General features: G+C 32.0%; 2 protein-coding genes and 1 pseudogene across 6 annotated transcripts; all 3 read right to left on the bottom strand.

Annotated features, from left to right (window-relative positions):
* LOC101491419 (E3 ubiquitin-protein ligase At1g63170-like) overlaps positions 1-1,565 on the bottom strand; it is a 2,854-nt pseudogene extending 1,289 nt beyond the window's left edge.
* A 3,557-nt stretch (positions 1,566-5,122) lies between these two features.
* On the bottom strand, positions 5,123-8,899 carry LOC101491102 (tubulin-folding cofactor A). Its single transcript, XM_004491471.4, has 4 exons — positions 8,761-8,899; positions 7,051-7,210; positions 6,660-6,746; positions 5,123-5,421 (listed from the first exon to the last, which is right to left on the bottom strand). The coding sequence occupies exons 2-4, from the start codon at positions 7,201-7,203 to the stop codon at positions 5,317-5,319; spliced, it is 345 nt and encodes a 114-aa protein (XP_004491528.1). The 5' UTR covers positions 7,204-7,210; positions 8,761-8,899; the 3' UTR covers positions 5,123-5,316.
* A 1,095-nt stretch (positions 8,900-9,994) lies between these two features.
* Positions 9,995-21,173, bottom strand: LOC101490772 (ABC transporter G family member 26-like). 5 transcript variants are annotated; one of them, XM_073364897.1, is made up of 13 exons: positions 20,633-21,173; positions 19,676-19,893; positions 17,607-17,922; positions 17,407-17,474; positions 13,876-14,180; positions 13,248-13,537; positions 12,953-13,108; positions 12,660-12,843; positions 12,135-12,413; positions 11,766-12,053; positions 11,190-11,474; positions 10,991-11,098; positions 9,995-10,332 (listed from the first exon to the last, which is right to left on the bottom strand). In XM_073364897.1, exons 5-13 carry the CDS (start codon positions 14,083-14,085, stop codon positions 10,066-10,068), a joined length of 2,067 nt encoding a protein of 688 aa, XP_073220998.1. In that variant the 5' UTR covers positions 14,086-14,180; positions 17,407-17,474; positions 17,607-17,922; positions 19,676-19,893; positions 20,633-21,173; the 3' UTR covers positions 9,995-10,065. The 5 variants fall into 5 exon arrangements, with proteins under 5 accessions (XP_073220998.1, XP_027187388.1, XP_073220997.1 ...); XM_027331587.2 differs by having other exon boundaries at positions 13,876-14,013; positions 20,633-21,172; XM_073364896.1 differs by having other exon boundaries at positions 17,407-17,922; positions 19,676-19,851.
* Positions 21,174-21,382: the final 209 nt, after the last annotated feature.

Below are 21,382 nucleotides of genomic sequence, written 5' to 3'. Positions count from 1 at the left end.
GGAAAGAGTAACATATTGCATTCCAAGCAAGCAGAGTGATGCAGAGGACATGAAGTTTTGGAGATTGTTGAAATGAACCAAAACGTGAGTCAAAAATCCAAACATTTCCCATCACAAACCATATGGCAAAGAAAAACTCTAGTGATGTCTTGCATTTGTTCATCAAGTGTGACATCCTGTATACACTGACATAGTAATATTAATTTTCAAATTTTCAAATTTTCAAATTATCAAATTTCAAAATGAACTTGTTATCTAATTAAACTGTTGGATTGATGACTATGGAAGTTATTCATACTGTTGGATATGACTTTAGATACACTATAGACTCTAAGTTTGGAATAGTAATATAAAGGAACTCCAACGGTTCTGTAGTCGGAGATATAGGCCTAATTGACAATACCTTTAGAGAAAAGAAAAGTTATGTCAGAGTATTTGATTCCGTAAAGAGTCTTACATTGAATGAGATAAAGTTTGACAAAATGTTTGTAAGTGGTGGATAGTTTTCACCCTACAAATTGGTTTTGTGAAAGTTGCGTAGAGTCCAATCGAAATTCTAAGAGATTCTTGAGGCTCTATGTAGGTGACAAATTACAACACCTTTATAAATACTTAGTATTTTTCTATCTTTAGCAATCCAATTGAAGGAGCAATTTTTTTTCTCTTTGAAGTTCACAAACCAAAACAATATGATGGTGTCAACCTTTTCTAACCTATTTTTAAGCATACTCATAATATTAAGACTAAGACATATTCGATGTTTGACATCTAGGTGTATCACATCGATGTATGTGACTTCATCTAATTATTTTTATATTTTAAATCATTATCGGCGTCGTCTATGTATCAGTCTCATTTTGTGTCCGTGATATAAATTATTAGTAAGTACTATACTACAATTATGCATCACTTACAACAAAATTGACTTAAAGAAGTTCTTGAAGATTGAAAGTGAATATGATACCTTGTTTCTTGATTGTTTCTCTGCTGTTCCAAATCAGAAAGGCTGAGAGAATCTCTTTGAATCAGAAAAATTTCACTGTAGCGGCCATAAACCAGAAGCAGATTAAGAACACATCCAATATCATAACCACAAATCCAAACCCTCATAGGCCAAACAGGTTTCTCCATCTTTGAAATAGCCAAAGTGAATGTAGAAATGACTATTTGAGAAATCAAGGCAATAAACTCAAGCATCATCCAAGTGCTAGAATTGAAAGGATTAGAACCAAGATTAGACCTTGATCCATTTTGATAATGAAAAATTCTTCTTAAGAAAGTAAACCATCTTGATCTAGATATTCTCATGGCCATCCGAACCGAAAACGAAGGCGGGGACGAGGCGCGTTGAGGCCTAGTTCTAGAACTAGCCATGCTATCTTCTCATTGAACTATGCTATTGGAGTTCAACAAGCACCTAGAATTCATTGGAAATTTTTTCTTCTTTTGAAATTATATCAAGCTTAAAAATTTGAAATTTATAAACAAAGGGCAGAGTGACTAATCTTTATTGCACAACAGTGAATTGAAAGTGGCAGAGTGACTTAACTATCACGATCAGCTAAGATTCAGCCCTTGTCGCTTCGATTAGTTTATACCTGTTAAAATAAATCACAAACCAAAGCTTCAAGAACACAAACCTTTGACCAACCAAATAGTTTAAACAAGATGATAGAGACTCTTGTGATATGAAGAAGAGATGGAGAAGAAGAAGAAGTGTTTATAGGAGAAAGGGAAGAAGGGTGTGAAGGATATGTCAAGAAAGGTGAAGTTTGTGTCTCAGAAGGTGACCAAGAATCAACTTATGAACTTTGCTTTGAATCCAAACAAGGTTTGGAGGGAAGTTAACCGTTGGCCAACTTCTTCTTAGACCATATTTATTATATTGAAGCTCAACTTAGAAAGCAATTAGAGTTCAATTTGGTGACTTTATCTTTCTCTAACTTAATATATAAAATTAGATTGGCTTTTTCAAAAAAAAAAAATATAAAATTAGAATAGTTACAAATATTTCTTTTGTTTTGTTTTTAGGTGAAATGAAAATAAAGTAAGGTTGATCTCTCTTTGAATTCAAGTGGATAAGACTTAAAGTGATTACTATATGATATATATCATGGCCAACAAAAATATAATTTATATATATTTTTTGATTAAATATAATTTATATTACATGATGATAAATAAATAAACCATATAATATAACTAATTTGAATTATGGCGGGTATAGTTGATTATTTTGGGGATTATATGGTAAAAGGTTGGCAACCTAATCCAACTAGCAACTCATGAATCATGTCATATTGGGGTATAGTGTGACTCTCCTTGTATGTTATGAATGAATGATTGCCATATACTATATGTAATATACATATTAGCCACACCATACAACTCCAAAAAATGGAGTAGCTTATTTTTCTTTTATGTGTTGGGATTTATTTTTTCTAATTAAAGAAAAATCGTTAGAGTAAAGTTGTGTTTAATTAAGAGTGAGGTTACTTACCTTCCTTGTGTGCTTGAAACTCCCGTAACATAGCCTTCTAGGTGGCGTCACATAAGTTTATTAAACAGGTCCACTTATACTTTTTTTCCATAATAATTAATTAACAAATTAGAAAAATAAATTAAATAAAACACTATTAGTCAATTATAACCATTAAATTAATAAAAATATTTGAAGTTAAATATAATTAGTTATAAAATTATACAAATGAGTGATTGATATTTATCGATAGCATAAAATATTTTATATTGATAGTGTACATCGATTAATTTCAAACTAAATTAGTTAGTTGTTTAGTTTTCGATAAAATACTTTCTTGTTCGTAGTCTTTTAAATTCATTTTTTTTTTGTATCATCGACATAAAAAATACGTTGATTTTTAAGATCTGTTTTCATTAACCAATAACCAAGTAATCTTCTTGCAAAGTTAACTTGTGCGATCAAGCAAGCTGAATCATAATTTATAAGTCAATATCAACTTAATTGATGAATGAGAAAGTAGGGCTAAGCAGATATTAAAGCAAAATTCATTTATAAAAAAAAAGATAATTGATCATATATTTAAATTCATTTTGCATTTGGCCACATATTTAAATTCCAAATCCAATGTCGGTTAGTCTATTTTCGATGTTGTTGATAATACGGTTAGTCTAAATATTTGACGGGTAATGGTCAGACTCATGAAAAATTAATTCAAGAATGGAGCAAACCGAATAAATTTCTAAGTGCACCAAAATTTAACGACCTGGTCATGTGAAGTTTTAACATGGGAGACCATTTCAAACATTTTGTTGACATGTTTTTTGGGATCTAGACAAAATTGATAAGATTGAATAGGTATATTGGTCAATATAATTGTAAGCGTCAATCAAATTAGTTACTGAATTTTGTAAATGAATGGTAAATACATTCATAAAGTTATAAAATATCAATCAAAATAGTATCTTAATAAATTTTTGTCGTTAGATACATTACGTGACACTGTAACTAAATATATGATTTATCAACGTTGATCCTATATTAATGTATCTTCGCGATAACAAATTTGTCACTAAAATTTTGTTATCTATAAGACAAATTTGTGAGTAAATGTAATTGTGCATATATTAATTATTGATAAATTGGTCCATTAAAGATTTAAATTTTATAAAAAAATTAGTTCATGTTGTGATCATATTTATATGAGATCAACGTAGATGAGTCACATCATAGTATTTAAAGATAAAAATTTAAATATAGACTATTTTACAATTTCACACACATATATATATATATACATATATATATATATATATATATATATATTTATCAATTTATAAAATTGATTATCATTTACAATTTTATATAGACCAATTTATTTATTCGTTCAAAATTTAATACAGAAGAATATCAATTTTTAATTTTGAAGAAATGGTTTGATCAATTTTAATACGACATCAATGAAAATAAGATAGGAATATGCATGGAATGAAAAGCAAGTTGATTAAGAAGTATATAACTTGCATGTCTAAAATTTGGCCATGTGTTTGTTAACCATTAAGAATTGCCATAATGTTGTTGAAGTGACCATATTTCAAAGAAAAAGGTATAATTAAGAAATAAAACACATCGTTTAAGCTTGTTAATGACGTATGTGAATCAAATTTGACCCCATTTGGCCGGTAGGACGTGCAACGTGTTAATATAGACAAATCTTGCAAAGGAAATCAATCACTTTCATGAAAATGGATAAGAAATGAGAACAATTTGAAGCCTTTATAATTCTAGTTTCTTCTTTGACCAAAAATGGGGGGCTCTATCTTCATTTATTTTTATTTTAAATCAAATAAGAAAAATATGCAAGAGCAAAACAATGTCCTCCAAGTTTCCTAACTATTAAAATTTATAGAATAGATAGTGGCCCTAACCCCTTCCCCTCTTGTTATGTAACACATGTTTGTTTTGAATTACCCTTAATATAGGATTTCTTTTACAAAGCCTTTTCTTAAACAAACTATTTGGAAAGAAAGCCATTTTAGTAGTACCATTTTAATAAAGACAACTTAAGTACATTTCTTAATTTACTTTTTGTACAGTTAAAAACTTAACCAACCATTATTTTATTAAGTTTATAATTTTAACAAGGTTTGTTATAACCCCAAAATGTATATTTTATATTAAAAACCATATGAAAAACATCTACAAAAATGCCCCTAAACTTTTTCTTTTTAATAAATATTATTTTAAAAATAATTAGTGCCCCGTCTGATCTCATTTGTAAGAGAAAATAACAAAAGACATCAAAATTATTCATTAATTATTATAGTTTTTTTTTATTAATTATACATTTAAACCCATATAATATTAAACACACAAACATCTTAAATAAATATATAAAAAATAATTTTAACAATAAATACAACTTAAAAACTGTAACTTTTTCTTATATATATATAGAATTATATATAGAGTTATAGTATCGGATGGAGTAGTTTATATCATCAACAAACCCATGCTATAATTACTACTATATTAATGTTGTCTTAAGCTTTTAACTAGTTTTCATTTAAAATCAAAACGGGGGGATTTACATGTTTGATGAATACATTATGCACCAAATAACTTTAAAACAAGATGCGATAATTTCAAGCTTAGAAAAGTAAATCGATGTCATAAAATTTTCATTTCCAGATGTTCCACTACAACATTAACTAACGAAGATTCAATGTCACAAGATTCATAACCTTTTTCAGCGGGAACCAGTTTTTGAGGAACAAGAGGAAACTTTATGATACAGGCACAATATCCTCAATCGAAGAACTAATGAAACTGTCCTGCTAAGCTTGTGTTGTTTCAAAAACCTGTTCAACTTCTGCAATGGTGTTTCGAGCTTCATCAATTTCAGGGCCTTCCTTCTCATCTGATTCCTCCAACAACTCAGCCTAACAGCAAATAAAAAATATTCTCACAAAATTAAATCTACATATCCAATTTCAAGCAAAAGTTTAAAACTAATATGATTTTGAATAAGAGAAAAAAATCTCAGTAGAGATATGGACCAAAACACAAGGAGTAAAAGGTGTTTTTTTTTTGCATAGTGAAAATGGTTTGGTTTGTTTTAACACCCTGTTTCACACATGCACTAATGGGTTCATAAACATGAGATCAAAATATCAGCAAAAATATATCATATCAAATACAAAAAAGTTAAACTATCCACAAAGAATATATATGTTTCTTTAGGTAGTGAGATAAATATGATGTTTCTGTTGCATGGAGTTGGGGGAGTTGGGGGTGTCAAGTTAAGGCCAAACTGTGTTATAGGGGGAGTTGGGGGTGTCAAGGTGAGTGCAGCGAGAATAGTATGGCGAGAATGCAGTAAAAGAAATTATGAATTATATGGTTAACTTTTAATTCATTAATACTATCAGCATAAAGCTTCTACCATTCTGCATTGACAAGTATAGTGTTCTACCATAGGAGGGGGTAGGTTAGACAACCCATTTGAAGAGCTGAAAAAATTGAAATAAATGGCTACCGTCAATGACTATATTGCAAAGTTTGACCTCTTCTATTAGAAGTGTCCCTGGTTGCCAGAAGTTCATTTCCAAGTAATTTCACCAGTGGATCACGTCCAGATATTTGGATTTGTGTTCGTACATTCTACAAAGAATTGCAACTAGTGAGGGATGTTGCAGCCAAGTTTGCAGTATTGGCACAAAATGGAGATCCCTGGTTGTTAATGCCTTAAGCCACGTGATAGAGCACTTGACATGGGTGGATCCATTAATGAGCTCAAATCATTGGAAGCCCGAGACTTAGATTATATGGATATCGAAAAATAAATGCTTAGTGGAGAGAATTAATTACAAGAGCTGTGTTGACAAGTTGGTTTGGCCATACAACATATGTAGTGGTGAGGAGGCATAAAGGGTAAGAAATTAGTAGAGCTTGTTTTTTATGCAGAGCTTTTGCTTAAATATTACAGGGTGGTTTTGTTTCGTCACTGTAATAGTTTTTTTTCAACCAGCAATATAGCTTTCTATTTCTCTTTAATTGGGTTTCAAACACCATGGCAGCAGGTGAGTATGGCCTGATATCTAAAACCAACTCAAGCCAAAAGTTCTTATCACAGCAACTATTAGACTCTCAAAATTCTGCAAAGTAGAAATATACATACCAATATTCCCTTCAAGTCTTCCAAAGCGGCCTCTAGACGCTTGCGGCAGTCAGGAATCATCATCCTAGACTCAGCCAACACATTTTCCTGTCCAATTCAGTTCATGACAATATATAATTATCTTTTTACAGAGGAAAGGAAATGACAGACAATTGTCAAACACCCCCCATCGTATAAAAAATGCAACTGCAAAGGCTCAAGACATTCTTATGAAAATTTTGAAGGATCCATCTTTGCAAATTTGAATCAGACACATTTTTAGGAGAAAAATAACTTTTATTTTTTACCAAAATAAATTTTTATTACAAGCTAATCTAAAATAGTAATCCATTGCAAACACACATTAAGAACTTAAATTGATGCATCAAGTGAGCACAATGTTTAGTTATACCTGCTGCTTGAGATCATAAGGATCAGCACCTTTGTCCTTCATATCAGCTGTTTTGGCAGCTTCCCTCTCAACTTCCTTTTCATAAGAATGCAGCTCCTTCACAATTCGTTTGCAGGTACTCGTCTTGATTTTCAGACTTCTCAAGGTAGCCATTGAATTCCTATACCCAAAAAAGACATCTTTAAATAAATACAATGAAATAATCTTGAATGTATATTTTGTTTTTTCCAAATAAAAAAATAAATCACAATGTGAAGCATGATGCTTTCAATTACAAGAGCCGTCAATTAGTCTAGTATTAACATTTATAAAAGGAAAAGTGGAAAACAGAGGTTCTCATGGTATCACAATCTCACCATGCTCTGATGCACGAAAAACAACAACAACACATATTTTCTATATAAAGTTCAACCAACAAGGTATCCACTATCCAGAAAGAAAACAATCACAACTCCTCTAGAAGAAAACTTCGCATAGAAAATCTCCCATTTCCTATATTGTAGCTTCATTAATGCTGATGAGACACAAACTAACATGACCAGATTTCAGTATTTAACTCAATGATAACTGTTCTCTTCATTTTCAATATTTTTTACCAGGATTAAACGGGGTCCTCTACCATTAAATTTTAACTTCTTGCCATCAATAATGAAATTCATATGCATGAATACATATTATACTTTCAGGTTGACAGTTTATCTCATTCACCAATATTTAGGGTGGGCAAAGTTTGAACTGAACTTCAAACCGAATTTGTATTGAACTGAACTTCAAACCGAATTTGTATTGAACTGAACTGCTATTTTCACAACTGAACCGAACTGTTTTTCTAAATGAATGAAAAAGTATAATAAGTTGACTTAAAAGAAAACAAATTCTCATCATACCAGCTAAACTCCATTCTAATTATAACATCACAAAATAATCTCAAAATAGCTAAAAATAACATCACTAATTGCCTCAGTTTGTTCACAGACCCATATTCTATCCACAACCATTTTATTTGTAGTCAAAGGCAAGATAAGTGCCTAAGTCTAACTAATGCCTTATCGAACAGGATTGTTTCGTAGCAACATTACATATCGAATTCCTTCAAAGTTAAGCACAATCCAGATATCCCCTCAAAATCCACAATGACACGGTATCATTGACACCTTACCACTCCCCCCCTGAAAACATCATTACAAAACAAAAATCTCTAACAAAAGGTAGCTACCATTTAAAAAATATCCATTACATCAACTGCAAACCAATTATCCCTCCACACAATCACCACATTTCATTCTTAAAATGGCAACATCATTTACAATTGATAACGATTATAAAAATGGTTCCACACATAAAGATGCCTTTCAGTTACAGTACTACTCCCAACTACATTAACAATGCAGCAACCATATAAATTAACACTTACATAATAATCTCCAAATAAGCCACTGTCACATGCACAAATTAGAGGTGTATAAATTAAAATAACTACTTGACATAACAATCTCCAAAGTGCAAACAGAAAACACATTTCACATAACAATAAAAACCTGAAATCTACACAACAAGACTTGAAAATCGTAAATGGAAATAGAAGATAGTGTACAGTACAAGGAGTTAGAGAGGGATCGCAACTCAAAAGAAAGAAACAACATAAAGAGAAGCGATCGTAGAAACATAAACGAAATGAGAAAAATGAGGGATGTGATCGGAAAGACTCACAGCGGCTGGTCGGAGCTGAAAGCGTGGTGGTGGCGCGACTAAGGTTTCGTCGAGATTTGAGATTTTGATGGGAAAATGGTAAATGCCTGTCAATGTAATGGGCTAGGTGGGCCCAATATTTATTTTGACTGAATATGCAAATCCTCCTATCAAACCAATGAAAGTTCAAATCTTATCAAATTAATCTCTAAATTTTATAAATTAATAAATATGATTTTGAAACTAATTTGAACGATATTTTATATTTTCACTATATTTGAATGATATTTTATATTTTTACTATATTTTTTCTTTTACGTGGATTTGGATGATGTGTAAATTATTATGATATTTTTTTCTCCCACTTTCAATATTATCAGATATACGTTCAAATTTTAGACATATAGATCAAATTGATCTCAATAAAAATTGTGAGCTTTTAAGAAAAGAAGAAGAAGAAGAAGAAATTCAAAATCAACTGTTGTTATGTTTGAAAATTTTACATACCCACAATTATGATGTCCCTACCTCCATAAAATTTCTCAAAAAATATCAATCTTACCTCTATTAAATTATTATTATTATTATTATTATTATTATTATTATTATTATTTTAACTTTTTTACTATTATTTCAAGTTTTTCCGACCAATCAAACTCTCTCGTTCCATTGAATTTTTAGTGAAAAAAAGTTTGTTTTTTGTTAAAAAAGATTTGGTTGTGGAAGTTTTCAGATTCAATTAAAATGTTTTTTTTAGAATAAATGGATTTTTTTAGAATAAGTGAACTAATTTTTAATTTTTTAAAGAAGTGCAAAATTGGAAGTTCAAATTAAATATAGGGTGGAGTATAATTGTGGGGGTAGAAGATAGATTTTATATAATTTTTTTATAAAATAAGTGGGTTATCAAGTTCAGACTTTAACAACGCAGACTAAAAACTCTAAGTTACGAAGAGACTCAAAATTTCTAATTTTAAATGGTAGAAGAAAATAAATAAAAAAATAGAAGAAAAGAAAGAAGAATGACAATATTTTCTTTCAAAAAAATTACATAATTGTCTAAAAATCATAACAAATAAAAATAAAAATATTTGTTTTCCAAAGAATTACATAATTATCTAAAAACCGTAAAAAGAAAAACAGATTTCCCATAAAAAAATACACTTTAGCATAATAAAAAAAAAAAAACTATGACACTCTAAATGCTAGTTTATTTGTAATGTCTCATTTGATTTTTTTATCAACATTATACAGAGAATAATAATTCTACGTATGTCAATTATTGAAGAAAGATCTTAAACAAGAAGTTTTGATTTGATGAAAAGACTAATTGCATATATCAATTCTTCTGCGGAGACAGAAGTAAGCAAGCAACCGAAAACAAAGAGCCATTGCTATTAGAACCCAAACTTCACTTAAGCCTCCTTTCAAGTTTACAGTATCAAATGAAGGTGAACTTTGAAGGGTTCTACACCCTTCCTCACTTTCACACTCATATAATTGATCTCCTGAATATTGCACTTTTAGAAGTAGCCTGAATCCATAGTACATGAATGACATATACTTCAACCATTGCATGAACTTTGGTATGTGCTGCAAAACAATTAACTTTTGTTAAGTATTGAGCAGTTTTTTTTATATGGAAATTCAATGACTTTATCAAAATGAAAAAAATAAATATCATTAATTTGGGTATCAATAGTAGGACCCAACCCAACCCTAAAACTTGTCTCGTTTGTATCTTACTTAACCTATGAAGCATCGAGTTTGTTCGGGTCTAGAAATAGGTTAAAGTCTAAAGAATTGTTCCAATCAAAATTTAGGGACGGTATAGGGTTTGGTATACCGTCCCTTACTCGCTCTTAATTGTTAGCTCTATCATGCTGGTAACGAGGCTTTTATATGCAAAATCTTCAATGTAAAATCTATGTTAGTTTAAGTAAATATCTTATAGTAAAGTACTATTCTAAGAGTAATGCTTTGGATATAAATACATGCTAAAAATACTAAAAACATTCAATCTTTCACTTGCAACTGTCCTTTGGGCCAATTCGATCTAAATATAACTTGTAAATCGTCAGGTTTATTCGGGTCTAGGGAAGAGTTTGTAAATCGTCAGGAAAAAGTTTAACTCATTCCTAACCCTTCCCTTGCTCACCCCTATATGTCATTGTTCTGTCTCAGTTTCTATAACACCAACTTATGTTTTTAATAACAACAATGTTGCTACTTGCTACTCCTTTGTGCATACCTGGACATAGTAGCCACCTGTTAGAAGGAATAACATTAGTATCAAAGAAGCAACCATTCCTGCTCTTTGAATGCTCATAACTGCAGCTCCAAATAGTTCTCCTGCCCCCTATTAACAACAACATGCATATTATTCATTATAGCTTTAAACAAATCATATTATTACCCTTTAATCCGTTCTGAGTTTTGACATAACTTACTTGACTTGTTATAGCTATTAGCAAAACTGCGAATAGCGTAAGGAAGAAGCAAGCCACAGTGCTCTTAAATCCAGCCATGAAGTACACAATGAGCATGAAAAAAGTTGGATAGAAAACATGTGCCACCATGTCACATAGAGTGCTGCTTGCATAGTATACACTAAGTCTATACATGTCTGCTTTCCTTTCTTTTATTAAGTAGACTTTTTCAAATGGAAACACATAGACTGCTCCAAAAATACATGAAGATGTCCAAAATATACATATATAGAACATTAAACCAACCTGCATCAAAGATAGTGATCAATTAAATTGTTAATAATGGAGAAAAGATGATGGTGGATAGATTAGTAGCTGAGTCTTGTAACCAGTGTTGTTAAATAGCGGCTATAACATAGTGAAATTTAAACAAATAGCTATTGTTTTGTAATACACTATTTAGTACAAATGTTGTCAAATAGCGGTGCTATAGCAATGTTGCATAGTAGAATTTGAACAAACTGCTATTTTGTGTGATCAACAATTATTAACAGTTTGTGACAAGTGAAAAACTATAACATGGAAACTATCTAGTACCTGATCTCTGAGTTGAGCCTCAGTATTGATTGAAGATTTCCACCAAAGTAGCCCCAACAAAACTGCAATTCCAAGTGCTTGAACCAATCTTAGTATATCAAAATAGTCTTTGCATCTTGCTCTGAATGTTCTCTTATAAAGAATAATGAATTGGTCTAACCAACTCAATGTCCATTCCTTTTTAACCTGAATAGCTAGTTGAAGATGTTTTGGTGCAGTATTTGCTCCTCCATGATTCTCTTCTTTTTCTTTTGGCTCAAGTATGTCTTTATACTTGAGTTGTACATACTAACATAATAATAAAGAAACAATTGTTAAGTTGGAAATGAGTTAGACCATGCATGAACTATAAATTATAGTACATCCTACCTTAATAATAGCTATTGAAGGGTCAATAGACTCTTGATCTTTCAAAATATCTTGTGGAACACCTATATCATTCACTTGTCCAGTTGCCAAGTCAAGCAAGAATTCTGCAGGATTCATCGGTATTTCTGGAATGAACCTTAAGGATGAAAAGTACTCCATTGTGTCTCTAGCTTTCCCATAATAAACAGGATAGCCTTCTGATATCAGAAGAAGTTTGTCAAACATGTGAAAGATTCTGCTGGATGGCTGGTGAATTGTTGTGATTATAGTTCTACCAGCCTAAGGGAAAATCAAAAGTATTTTTCAGCATATGTTCAAAATAGCATTATCGGAATGACAGTAAAATTTAGTTCTTGATAGTCTGTGAGGTTTCAGTTCACTGGTAAGAATTTGACCTGGTAACCTCAGGAGACAGAGTTAAACTCTCCTCGGAGGCGGTTGTAACGTGGTTATTAGTGTCCCTTTAATTAATAATAATTTCTATCTTCTCATTTTTTTTATATAAAAAAGGAAAGTTTCTGAAACCTTGGCTAGTCCTTGAAGAGTGAGAAGAAGTCTGTTTGCTGAGGTGGAATCAAGACCTGATGTTGGCTCATCAAGTAGAAGCAGTGAAGGATCAACAAGAATTTCATAACCTATGCTGGTTCTCTTCCTTTCTCCTCCTGATATGCCTTTTAGAAATCCTCCACCTATTTTCGTGTGGCGACATCTATGATTGTACAAGAGATTATTATAGAGGAACTTGTAGTTTATTAATGCATTCAATAATCATATATGTGAGGTCAAATTTCAAATGTATATTCATGCTATAGACACACCTTTCTAGGCCTAACTCCTTGACAGTGGTCTCAACTCTTGCATATTTTTGTTGCTTGCTCATGTTTGTTGGGAGTCTTAAGAATGCAGAGAAGATTAATGTTTCTTCTACTGTAAGTTGAGGGAAAAGCACATCCTCTTGTGTTACAAATCCAATCCTATAAAGTAGCAAAAAATGAGAGAGAGACACACATTTTTAAAGTACAATGTTAGCACATATTTATGTTATGTTAAAAGAACAAGTATACTTGTCATGCATTGAATCATATAAATGTTGATGTCTAAAAGCAGTTTAACCTCCTCTTTAGAACAGGACTATATGGAACATCATTGTAAGTTATCTTTCCCTTTACATTATCAAGTAATCTTCCTCCTACAACTCTCAACAATGTTGTTTTTCCACTACCAGAAGGACCCATCAAAGCAAGAATTTCTCCAGGGCCAATGCTTCCTGTGATACCCTTTAAAATCTTCTTGTATTTGTTTTCTTCAACATGGTGTTGTGTGGATACCTTTGACACCATTGTCTTCACAGGGTTTTTGGAAGCTGTTTGACTATTTCTCACTTTAAACTCTACATCTTCAAACTACACATTAATGAGAAATTATCTGTTATTGAGAATGTGATCAAGTGAAGTAATTATTATAGTCACATAATTAGGAACAAAATATTGTTGGTGATAATCATCAAGATACTCAAGGACGGTCCAATGTTTCTATAGGCCTAAAGCGAAGTTTGAAATGAAGAAACATAAAAGTCGCAATCCTTAAAAAAAATTAAAAATATTTTCGTTACATGTTCAAAATAAAATCTAATTTGGACAACATTTATAATTTTTCTAACAATAAAATAGCCTAATAAAATTATGTTTTAATTGTCACTGTTTCTGATAAAATAAAAACTTTTCTCTGAATTTTTCACTACCTTGAGATACACAGGAAGAGGAGGATCTTGGTTGGAACTAGAATCCTTAACTTGTATGTCAATCTCTGAGTACCTATTGGGAAGGTATGCTTGAGACATGAACTCCATGCTGTGACCAAATCCATTGCTTCCTGCAATCTGCATGGAACCAACAGATGGAGGTGACATTGACATGTTGTCCTCAATCTCATCCTCCCTCTCATTTTCCATGATCAGTGATGTTAATGAGATCAAAACGTTGAAACTATTGAACTAATAATAGAGTTTACATGTCATGAGTCAACTGCATCATACCAAGAACATGCCTACATAATGGAAGCAGGAATTTAGTTGGTTGGCCACATACTTTTCATGGCAAGTTTTTAGTTTATGAAAGGCATGAATGTTGTTCTTACATTACATATCCTTTTAATTCAACCATTGTGATTTGTAATAACAACATGTCAAGAACATGAATTAATTTGGCTTGGAATTGGTAATGAAATGCGTTTATGTGTTCTATATTAGATGTGACTCATCTAATCATGAAAAAAAAATGATGTGACTGATCTCATTGAAAAAATGAACTATTCTTTAACTATGATAAATTTGAGAGGTTATGTGATATGAATCAAACAAGAATGTAATCTTACAAGTGAGGTTTAATCATCATGAGCTTTTACTTCAACTAGTGAAACATTTTTTAACTTCAATATTATTAATTACATAAATAGTTGATTAGTATGCACCATGGTCATGATGCATTTTTAGGCACACTCATTAAACTATCTTCTGATTAAATTCCAACAAAGGTTTTAATCAAGTTGAATACCCATAAATAAAGAAGTCATCTTTATTAACTTAGACATATCCAACATGAGGTTTTTTCAATGGATATGACTAAGGGTTGACAAAAATAAGAACCCAAGCGACAAACGGAGAAAACCGAGAAATCCAACAAGCTATGAGCAGATATCTTCAGATCCACGGATTTGCGGATTTTTTTGTTAAGTTTCACATGGTTATATTTGGATCGGTTTCAATTATTTAAAAAGCACATTAAATAACTAAACCCAACTGCAAATATAACTGCGACTTATTAGTTACCGACTTTATGGCAGTTGTGCAGAATGGCCACATTGGCTACCTTTGGGAATTACAAGTTAGTTCTTTTTACTTGTGAGAGAGTAGCCACATTTTTGTTTTCCATCTAATGTTAATGCTTTGTTTCTCTCTCTCTTTTACTCTTTTACTATGAGAATAGCTAAAGTGATTCCTTTCAACTATGTAGAATTTTGTTCTTCTTTTTATCTCATTTCACATCTTAAGAGACTAAGACTATTCCATCTAATTTTTTCAAATGACAAAAATTAAGAAAACAATCGCCATTTTCAACCACAAGTTCTCCATTTAATAATTTTTTGTTCTCCTGAATTCCTTACCTTTATCATTGATCTTCACGTTGTTCTCTTAGAATTCTTCATTCAAGACAATTTTTTTGAATCACTTTGTTTTACCGAGAGCTTTTGTTGAAATTCCACTTAGGTAATTTTTTTTTGCTAAAATGTCAAACATATATATGCATCTGATAAAACTTTAACATTATGAATTTTGAATCATCAACCATTTGTTGCAATTGAAGAAGAGGAACAATTGGTGGCTGACATATGATTTTTGCTAGAGCTTTGAAACAATGCTTAATTTTCAAGAAAATATGTTCAATGCTACAAATTGTTCAATCTTGAATATTTTGAAGAAGGTTGTATTGTTGATGATTACTATTCATGCACGTCTATTTTGTGGCCTTGGTTAAAGAATATACACTTCTAGGGACTTCAAGTATTGTATCCATTGGTTGCACTATCTATTATTGTATATATTTAAAAGAGACTCCCCGGCCACTTCATAGTATTTCTTCCACATGTGCAAACATATCTCATCTCATTTTTTTGTACTTAGTTTCTAAATAATTTTTTCCTCTTTTAATTCCTCTAATCCCTAATTTTTTTTAATGACTTCCTCCAACATTTTCTTCTTTCCTCTTGTGTACGTCTCAGTCATTCGCCATCGTCACAAAATCATCTTCTTTTTCGAAATTGTCGACTCTACTCCAAAGATACACTTAAAGAGGTATAGGTTGATTTGTTGCAACAAAAAAAATTCTTCTCTTTGTCCATTTCTGATTTTGCTGCCATAAATTCAATTATATTCTATGCAATCTTTGAAATCAATCTGGCTCATAATGACTTAATGTTATGTATAGTTTATTACATGAAATTCTATCACTGCGACTATCTAGGAAATCCAAGTTGGGATGGGACCAGCCGGCAAACTTCGCTACCCATCATACCCAGAGCAAAATGGTACATGGAAATTCAAGAAATTAGTGTTTTTCAATGCTATGACAAGGTATATTTATACAACAATATTTTTTCCCTTACCCTTCTAAACTCTAGTTGTTTTTAAGTGTCACTTTGCTTTGTGTGTCTCATATTTTTAATTTTAGTTCAATGTAGTATATGTTGAGTAGCTTACAAATTACAGATGAAAAAGTTTGACTCAAATAATTTTAAGCATGTTTAAAAGATGTCTGACAATTGAAAGTTAATGACTTCGATCATTTTAATCATCGATCTTTGTGGTAATTGTAAATTTTTTTATTTTTATTTTAAATCGGATATATTAGAATTTTAATTTACAAACATTCAAACTATTATTAATATTGGCAGATAAATCATAATTATTAACATTTTGATTACAAAATATTAATTGTCAAACAATTATAAATATACAAATAATTACAAATGAATTACTTTAATTTGCGCGAAGTGAATGGGAGCTGTGTTGTGGGTCAGTTTTGGGGCAGGGGGCAAAGAGAGACGATAACTTCGTGCCGTGGCTGCTCCACTCTGCTGCGGTCTCATGAACTGATCTTCTTTGCCTTCCCGCGCGCGAAGCGAATGGGTGTTGTGCTGTGGGTTAGTTTTGGGGCGGGGGGCGAAGAGAGACATAACTTCGTGTCGCGACTACTCCACTCCGCCGCGGTCTCATGAACTAAGCTTCGTTGCCTTCCTGCGCGCGAAGCGAATAGGCGCTGTGCTGTGGGTCAGTTTTGGGGCGGGGGGCGAAGAGAGACGATTTTGCATCAATAATATTATAATAAGTACATTTATTGTTCTAGGCCCAAATCCAATACCTAACATAATTTATCAATAATTTCCTTTAACTAGGATATAATAAAAGTCTTTTGTCTCTCAAAAGAATAAAAATCTTTATTATTACTATTTATTTTATAGGTTAGTCTTCCCGGGTTTGAACCGAGACCTCCTTCTTATAACTGTCTTTGATGTCCCTTAACTCACCAACCGAGCTACCTACGTGGACTTTATTATTACTATTATTGTTATAAACAATAGATATCCTACTTTTATTATTATTTTAGTAATTACAAGACGAGGAACAACTTGATCAAAACTGTTCCTATATGTCACATACCTTTATGCAACATACTAAACATTACTACATTGAAGCATAAATACTGATTTAACTTACCTGCACCCCTTATTGTAACTTGGTACAAGATCTTGGAGAATCTTCATCCTCTCACTGATTTTCTCCTCCTGTACCCATATTAAGGCAAGTTTATACAATGTCAAGTACATATTTTTGTGCCATTGCCAAGCAAAGGCAATAATCCTTGCACATTTTGCAAGAATTTGGCTATTAGTAACATGATCTCTTCTCATTCTTACATGCATGTAATTTTGGAGGTTCTGATTTCTGAGGAAGTATCTTTCTCTTCCCCTGCAGTAGTACTGTAGTAGCACTAGCACCTTCTTTGGGTTGGACTCGTCCTTATTGGGCCATTTTCATTTCCATCATCCTCATTTGGGTTGTTGTGCTTAGATTTGAATCTTTACAACCAACTTCAACATGTTGAAATGATGAACATTGCGTGATTTAAAGCTTCTTTGCAGGACCAAAATGAAAGCAATAAATAATTTTACTTAAAAAATTATTCGCCTTAGATACTGCAGATTCCTCTTGAGGATTGGATATTTTTGCATTCTGTCAAGGAAAAAAAAAGAGAATGATATTTCATAATAATGCAGTCAAAATGAAATAATTGCTCTTTACTCTTCAAATTTCTAATACTATCTACTCAAATTTTAAATTTGAGACACCACCCTGTGTTAATTCTATCTTACATCTTCTAGAAAAAGGATTTTGTTTCATTGAACGGGTATGAGCATAAAAAAAATACTATAGAAACAACTCTACTACCAAACCAAAGAAATCATCATATCTAAATTGAAACTACCAAAAGTGAATTCATAGTGCAAGAGAGATCTATGTTTAAAGCTTTCATGACAATATCAAAGAGCCAAAATGAACAAATTTATCATAAACAGGAATTCATCTATAAGACAATGATTGTCTACGCGGCACCTAGCTAGAATAAATTTAATCATAATGCAAGCAATGCTACAAATCTACCTTTCTTTCTCATTTAACAATATTTAGAAATCAAACTTAAAATCTGAGACTCTAAATATTAAAATTGAAAGCAAAATAAAGAATGAAAATAATTGATTACTATAACAATAATTGAATCAAGATTATTAAACGGAATTCTGTTTCTTTGAATAGATATGAGCATCACTAAATTAGCGGAGAAACAATTCTATCGCCAAATCACAAAATCATCACAGAATGATGGTAAAATACAAATTACCGTGTAGTGATCAAAGCCAATTGGAACCAAAATTGAATTCAAAGAAACCATTGGAAGGAACCAAAAAGATATTAGTGAGAAAGGGATGAGGTCAATGTAGGTGGTGTTTTGTGTAGGTCGGTGCGTTATAACGGAGAATGAATGAGGGTGTTAGGAACCTAAGAATTGGATTCCTTGATTTAGAGGAAGAACACTAATATTTAGAAAGAAAAGATAAGAAATAATAAGAGAGAACCTCTTCCAAGAAAATGATACACAAGAACGGATACGCTCCTACAATGGTTTACACCACTCAATTTCTAAAGTTGATAAAAGCTGATTTCATAAGGGATGGAACCTTTATTTATAGGTTCCATGTACACTTAGGAGAGGAAGGGAAAATGATCACTAGCAAACATAATCGTCTAACTACTTATAATAACCTCAACCAATTAACTACTTCTACTAGCTAATTTTTCTTTATCTAAGTCCTAACAGAGGGTTTGAAAAGAAAGAAGATGAAGGGAAAAATGGTGTCATAGAATGTGAGGGGCGAGTAGGTTGTTTTCATAGAGGAGTGACTCTCACACTGTGGGGAGCTTTACAACAACAATGGAGATGACCAGAAATAGGAGATATCATTTAGTCACAAACTTAAACTTTTGGCCAAACACAATTTTAGATTTAAAGAAGATGCATTTACACATGTAACTAATAATAACAAAAAAGTTGTTTTGCTTACAATATGTTTTTTCATTAATGAATTAGAGAACTATATTCAGACCTATTAGATTTAGTTATGAGGATGACGCCACTTGGCACTTGCAACCCATTTCAAAAATCACACAATTCATATTTATCTGTTACACATTTTTCTTAAGGAATCTGCTACACAATTCAATATGACAGAAACACTCTTAAATTTGAGAAAGCAATCCAAATTGGTTCTCCAATTCACAACAATATTGGAGTAAGGCAGCATCTAACTCTGGTCATATTTAGTATGATTGATTATTTTTATAGAAAAAAAAAAACCAGAAGTAATATATGTCTCATTCAGTTACATTATTGTTTAAATTCTAGCCATATTAAGAACGACTCCCTCACCAGGTTCAATAACCAAACCACGACGCTGTTTTTGCAGTAGTTTCATGTCCAACATAAGAATAGAGTTCTGCAGTTATCTACAATGAACTTGTCTTGTAAGATTGAATTCTTGACATTACCAAGTATCATTTGCAAGAGATCTTGCCCATAACCTTCCTCTTGACGTTGGCAAGAATCTAAAACAAAGTATAATACCATTTTCCACTTTAGTATCATCCCTAACAAGACCAACAAAATAATAAGATATGAATATCGTAGATTAGCGACACTGCTTCAAAAGAGTAAAGAAAAAAAAAACACAAATAGAGAATATATGACGAAGTTCGGTTATTTGTGTTTACATCTCCTACTACACATTATTTGTATTAATATTTCAAGTTTAGGATTTACGACTTGTATTTAGATACTACTGTCTAGATTCCAACAATAACATGAATCATACACAATAGAAAAAATGATAATAGGTTAACATTAATATGAAAAAACAGGCTATCATCAGGCGATAGGCTATCATCAGGCGATAGGCTATCATCAGGCGATAGGCTATCATCAGGCGATAGGCTATCATCAGGCGATAGGCTATCAGCCTGCCTGATAGGCTATCAGCCTGCCTGATAGGCTATCTGCCTGATAGGCTATCTGCCTGATAGGCTATCTGCCTGATAGGCTATATGCCTGATAACCAATCTGGCGATAGGCTATCTGCCTGATAACCAATCTGGCGATAGGCTATTTGCCTGATAACCAAAGCTGATAGCTAATATACTATAATATGAAATATCAAGATATTAGATTTTTAGATATAAGTCAAGCTTATAACTTAATTTTAACAAATAGAGAATTGATTTCAAAAGATCCTCAAAACTATTATAATTTACTACTTTATTTAATTTCAAATCTTCCTCAACAAAAAAAAACACTTCACGAAAATAATAATAAAAATAAAATGAGAATGACCTTGAACATCCTCGGCATTGGCTTCAAGGTGATCAACAATGAGGAAACTGAAGGGAGAAGAGTCGATACCCAACCCGATAATCCGATTGAATGGGAACCCGGAGAGCTTCCATGCGATGTAGGTAACGATGAGGAGAACTGTATGCGGCGAGTAACGAGCCAGAGCAGGTATGATTTCCTTGAATAGAGCAAGGTTCCTGAAGGAGGTTCAGCCTTGAGTCACTGGCGATCTGTCGTGCGCCAGCGGTAACAAAACAAAGATCGGACCCGGCGTAACGGAGTATTCAACAGATGAGTTGATCTTAACGCGGGGGAGAAAGGCAGCCGATAACGGAGACCTTGGTTTGGCGCTTGGAGAGAGATGGAGGGGTGGAGTTGGAGATGGTTCTAATGATAATGTTTGATGAAAGCTGGTTTGGAAAATAAAAAGACCGAGTAACACTGTAACGGCCGGGTTGGTTTGTGTGCTTCCGCCTTTTAATCTACCAGATAACGGTTTTGGATTAGTTGATGCCATTGATCAATATCACGCAACTTGCACACAATTTCAAATGCTAGTTTGGAATTTGGGTAGTTTTATTTATATTTTATTTTATGCTATTTCTTTTTTGGACATAACTTGCTCTTACTTTATGACAAATATTCTTTTATTTTAGTTTTTTTTAGTATTCCATGAATTTTAAATTACATATTAAATTAAATAACAATACCTCTAATCTTTTATTGAAAAATAAAACATATACAAATTTA

This window comes from Cicer arietinum, chromosome 2 (genome assembly GCF_000331145.2).
Source record: "Cicer arietinum cultivar CDC Frontier isolate Library 1 chromosome 2, Cicar.CDCFrontier_v2.0, whole genome shotgun sequence".
Taxonomy (NCBI): domain Eukaryota; kingdom Viridiplantae; phylum Streptophyta; class Magnoliopsida; order Fabales; family Fabaceae; genus Cicer; species Cicer arietinum.
The sequence above is the reverse complement of the archived record's forward strand: the minus strand, read 5'-3'. Positions and strand labels throughout refer to the sequence as shown.

Bases quoted from the DNA above. Each gene is read 5' to 3' on its own strand.
- LOC101491102 (XM_004491471.4), bottom strand. From the start codon at position 7,203: ATGGCTACCTTGAGAAGTCTGAAAATCAAGACGAGTACCTGCAAACGA. The intron at 6,747-7,050 runs GTATAACTAAAC...TGAATTGGACAG, and splicing joins CTTATGATCTCAAGCAGCAG to GAAAATGTGTTGGCTGAGTC. The intron at 5,422-6,659 runs GTATGTATATTT...ATTTGCTGTTAG, and splicing joins AAGACTTGAAGGGAATATTG to GCTGAGTTGTTGGAGGAATC.
- LOC101490772 (XM_073364897.1), bottom strand. From the start codon at position 14,085: ATGGAAAATGAGAGGGAGGATGAGATTGAGGACAACATGTCAATGTCA. The intron at 12,844-12,952 runs GTGTGTCTATAG...GTACAATCATAG, and splicing joins AAGGAGTTAGGCCTAGAAAG to ATGTCGCCACACGAAAATAG. The intron at 10,333-10,990 runs GTATGCACAAAG...ATTGTTTTGCAG, and splicing joins CAGGTGGCTACTATGTCCAG to CACATACCAAAGTTCATGCA.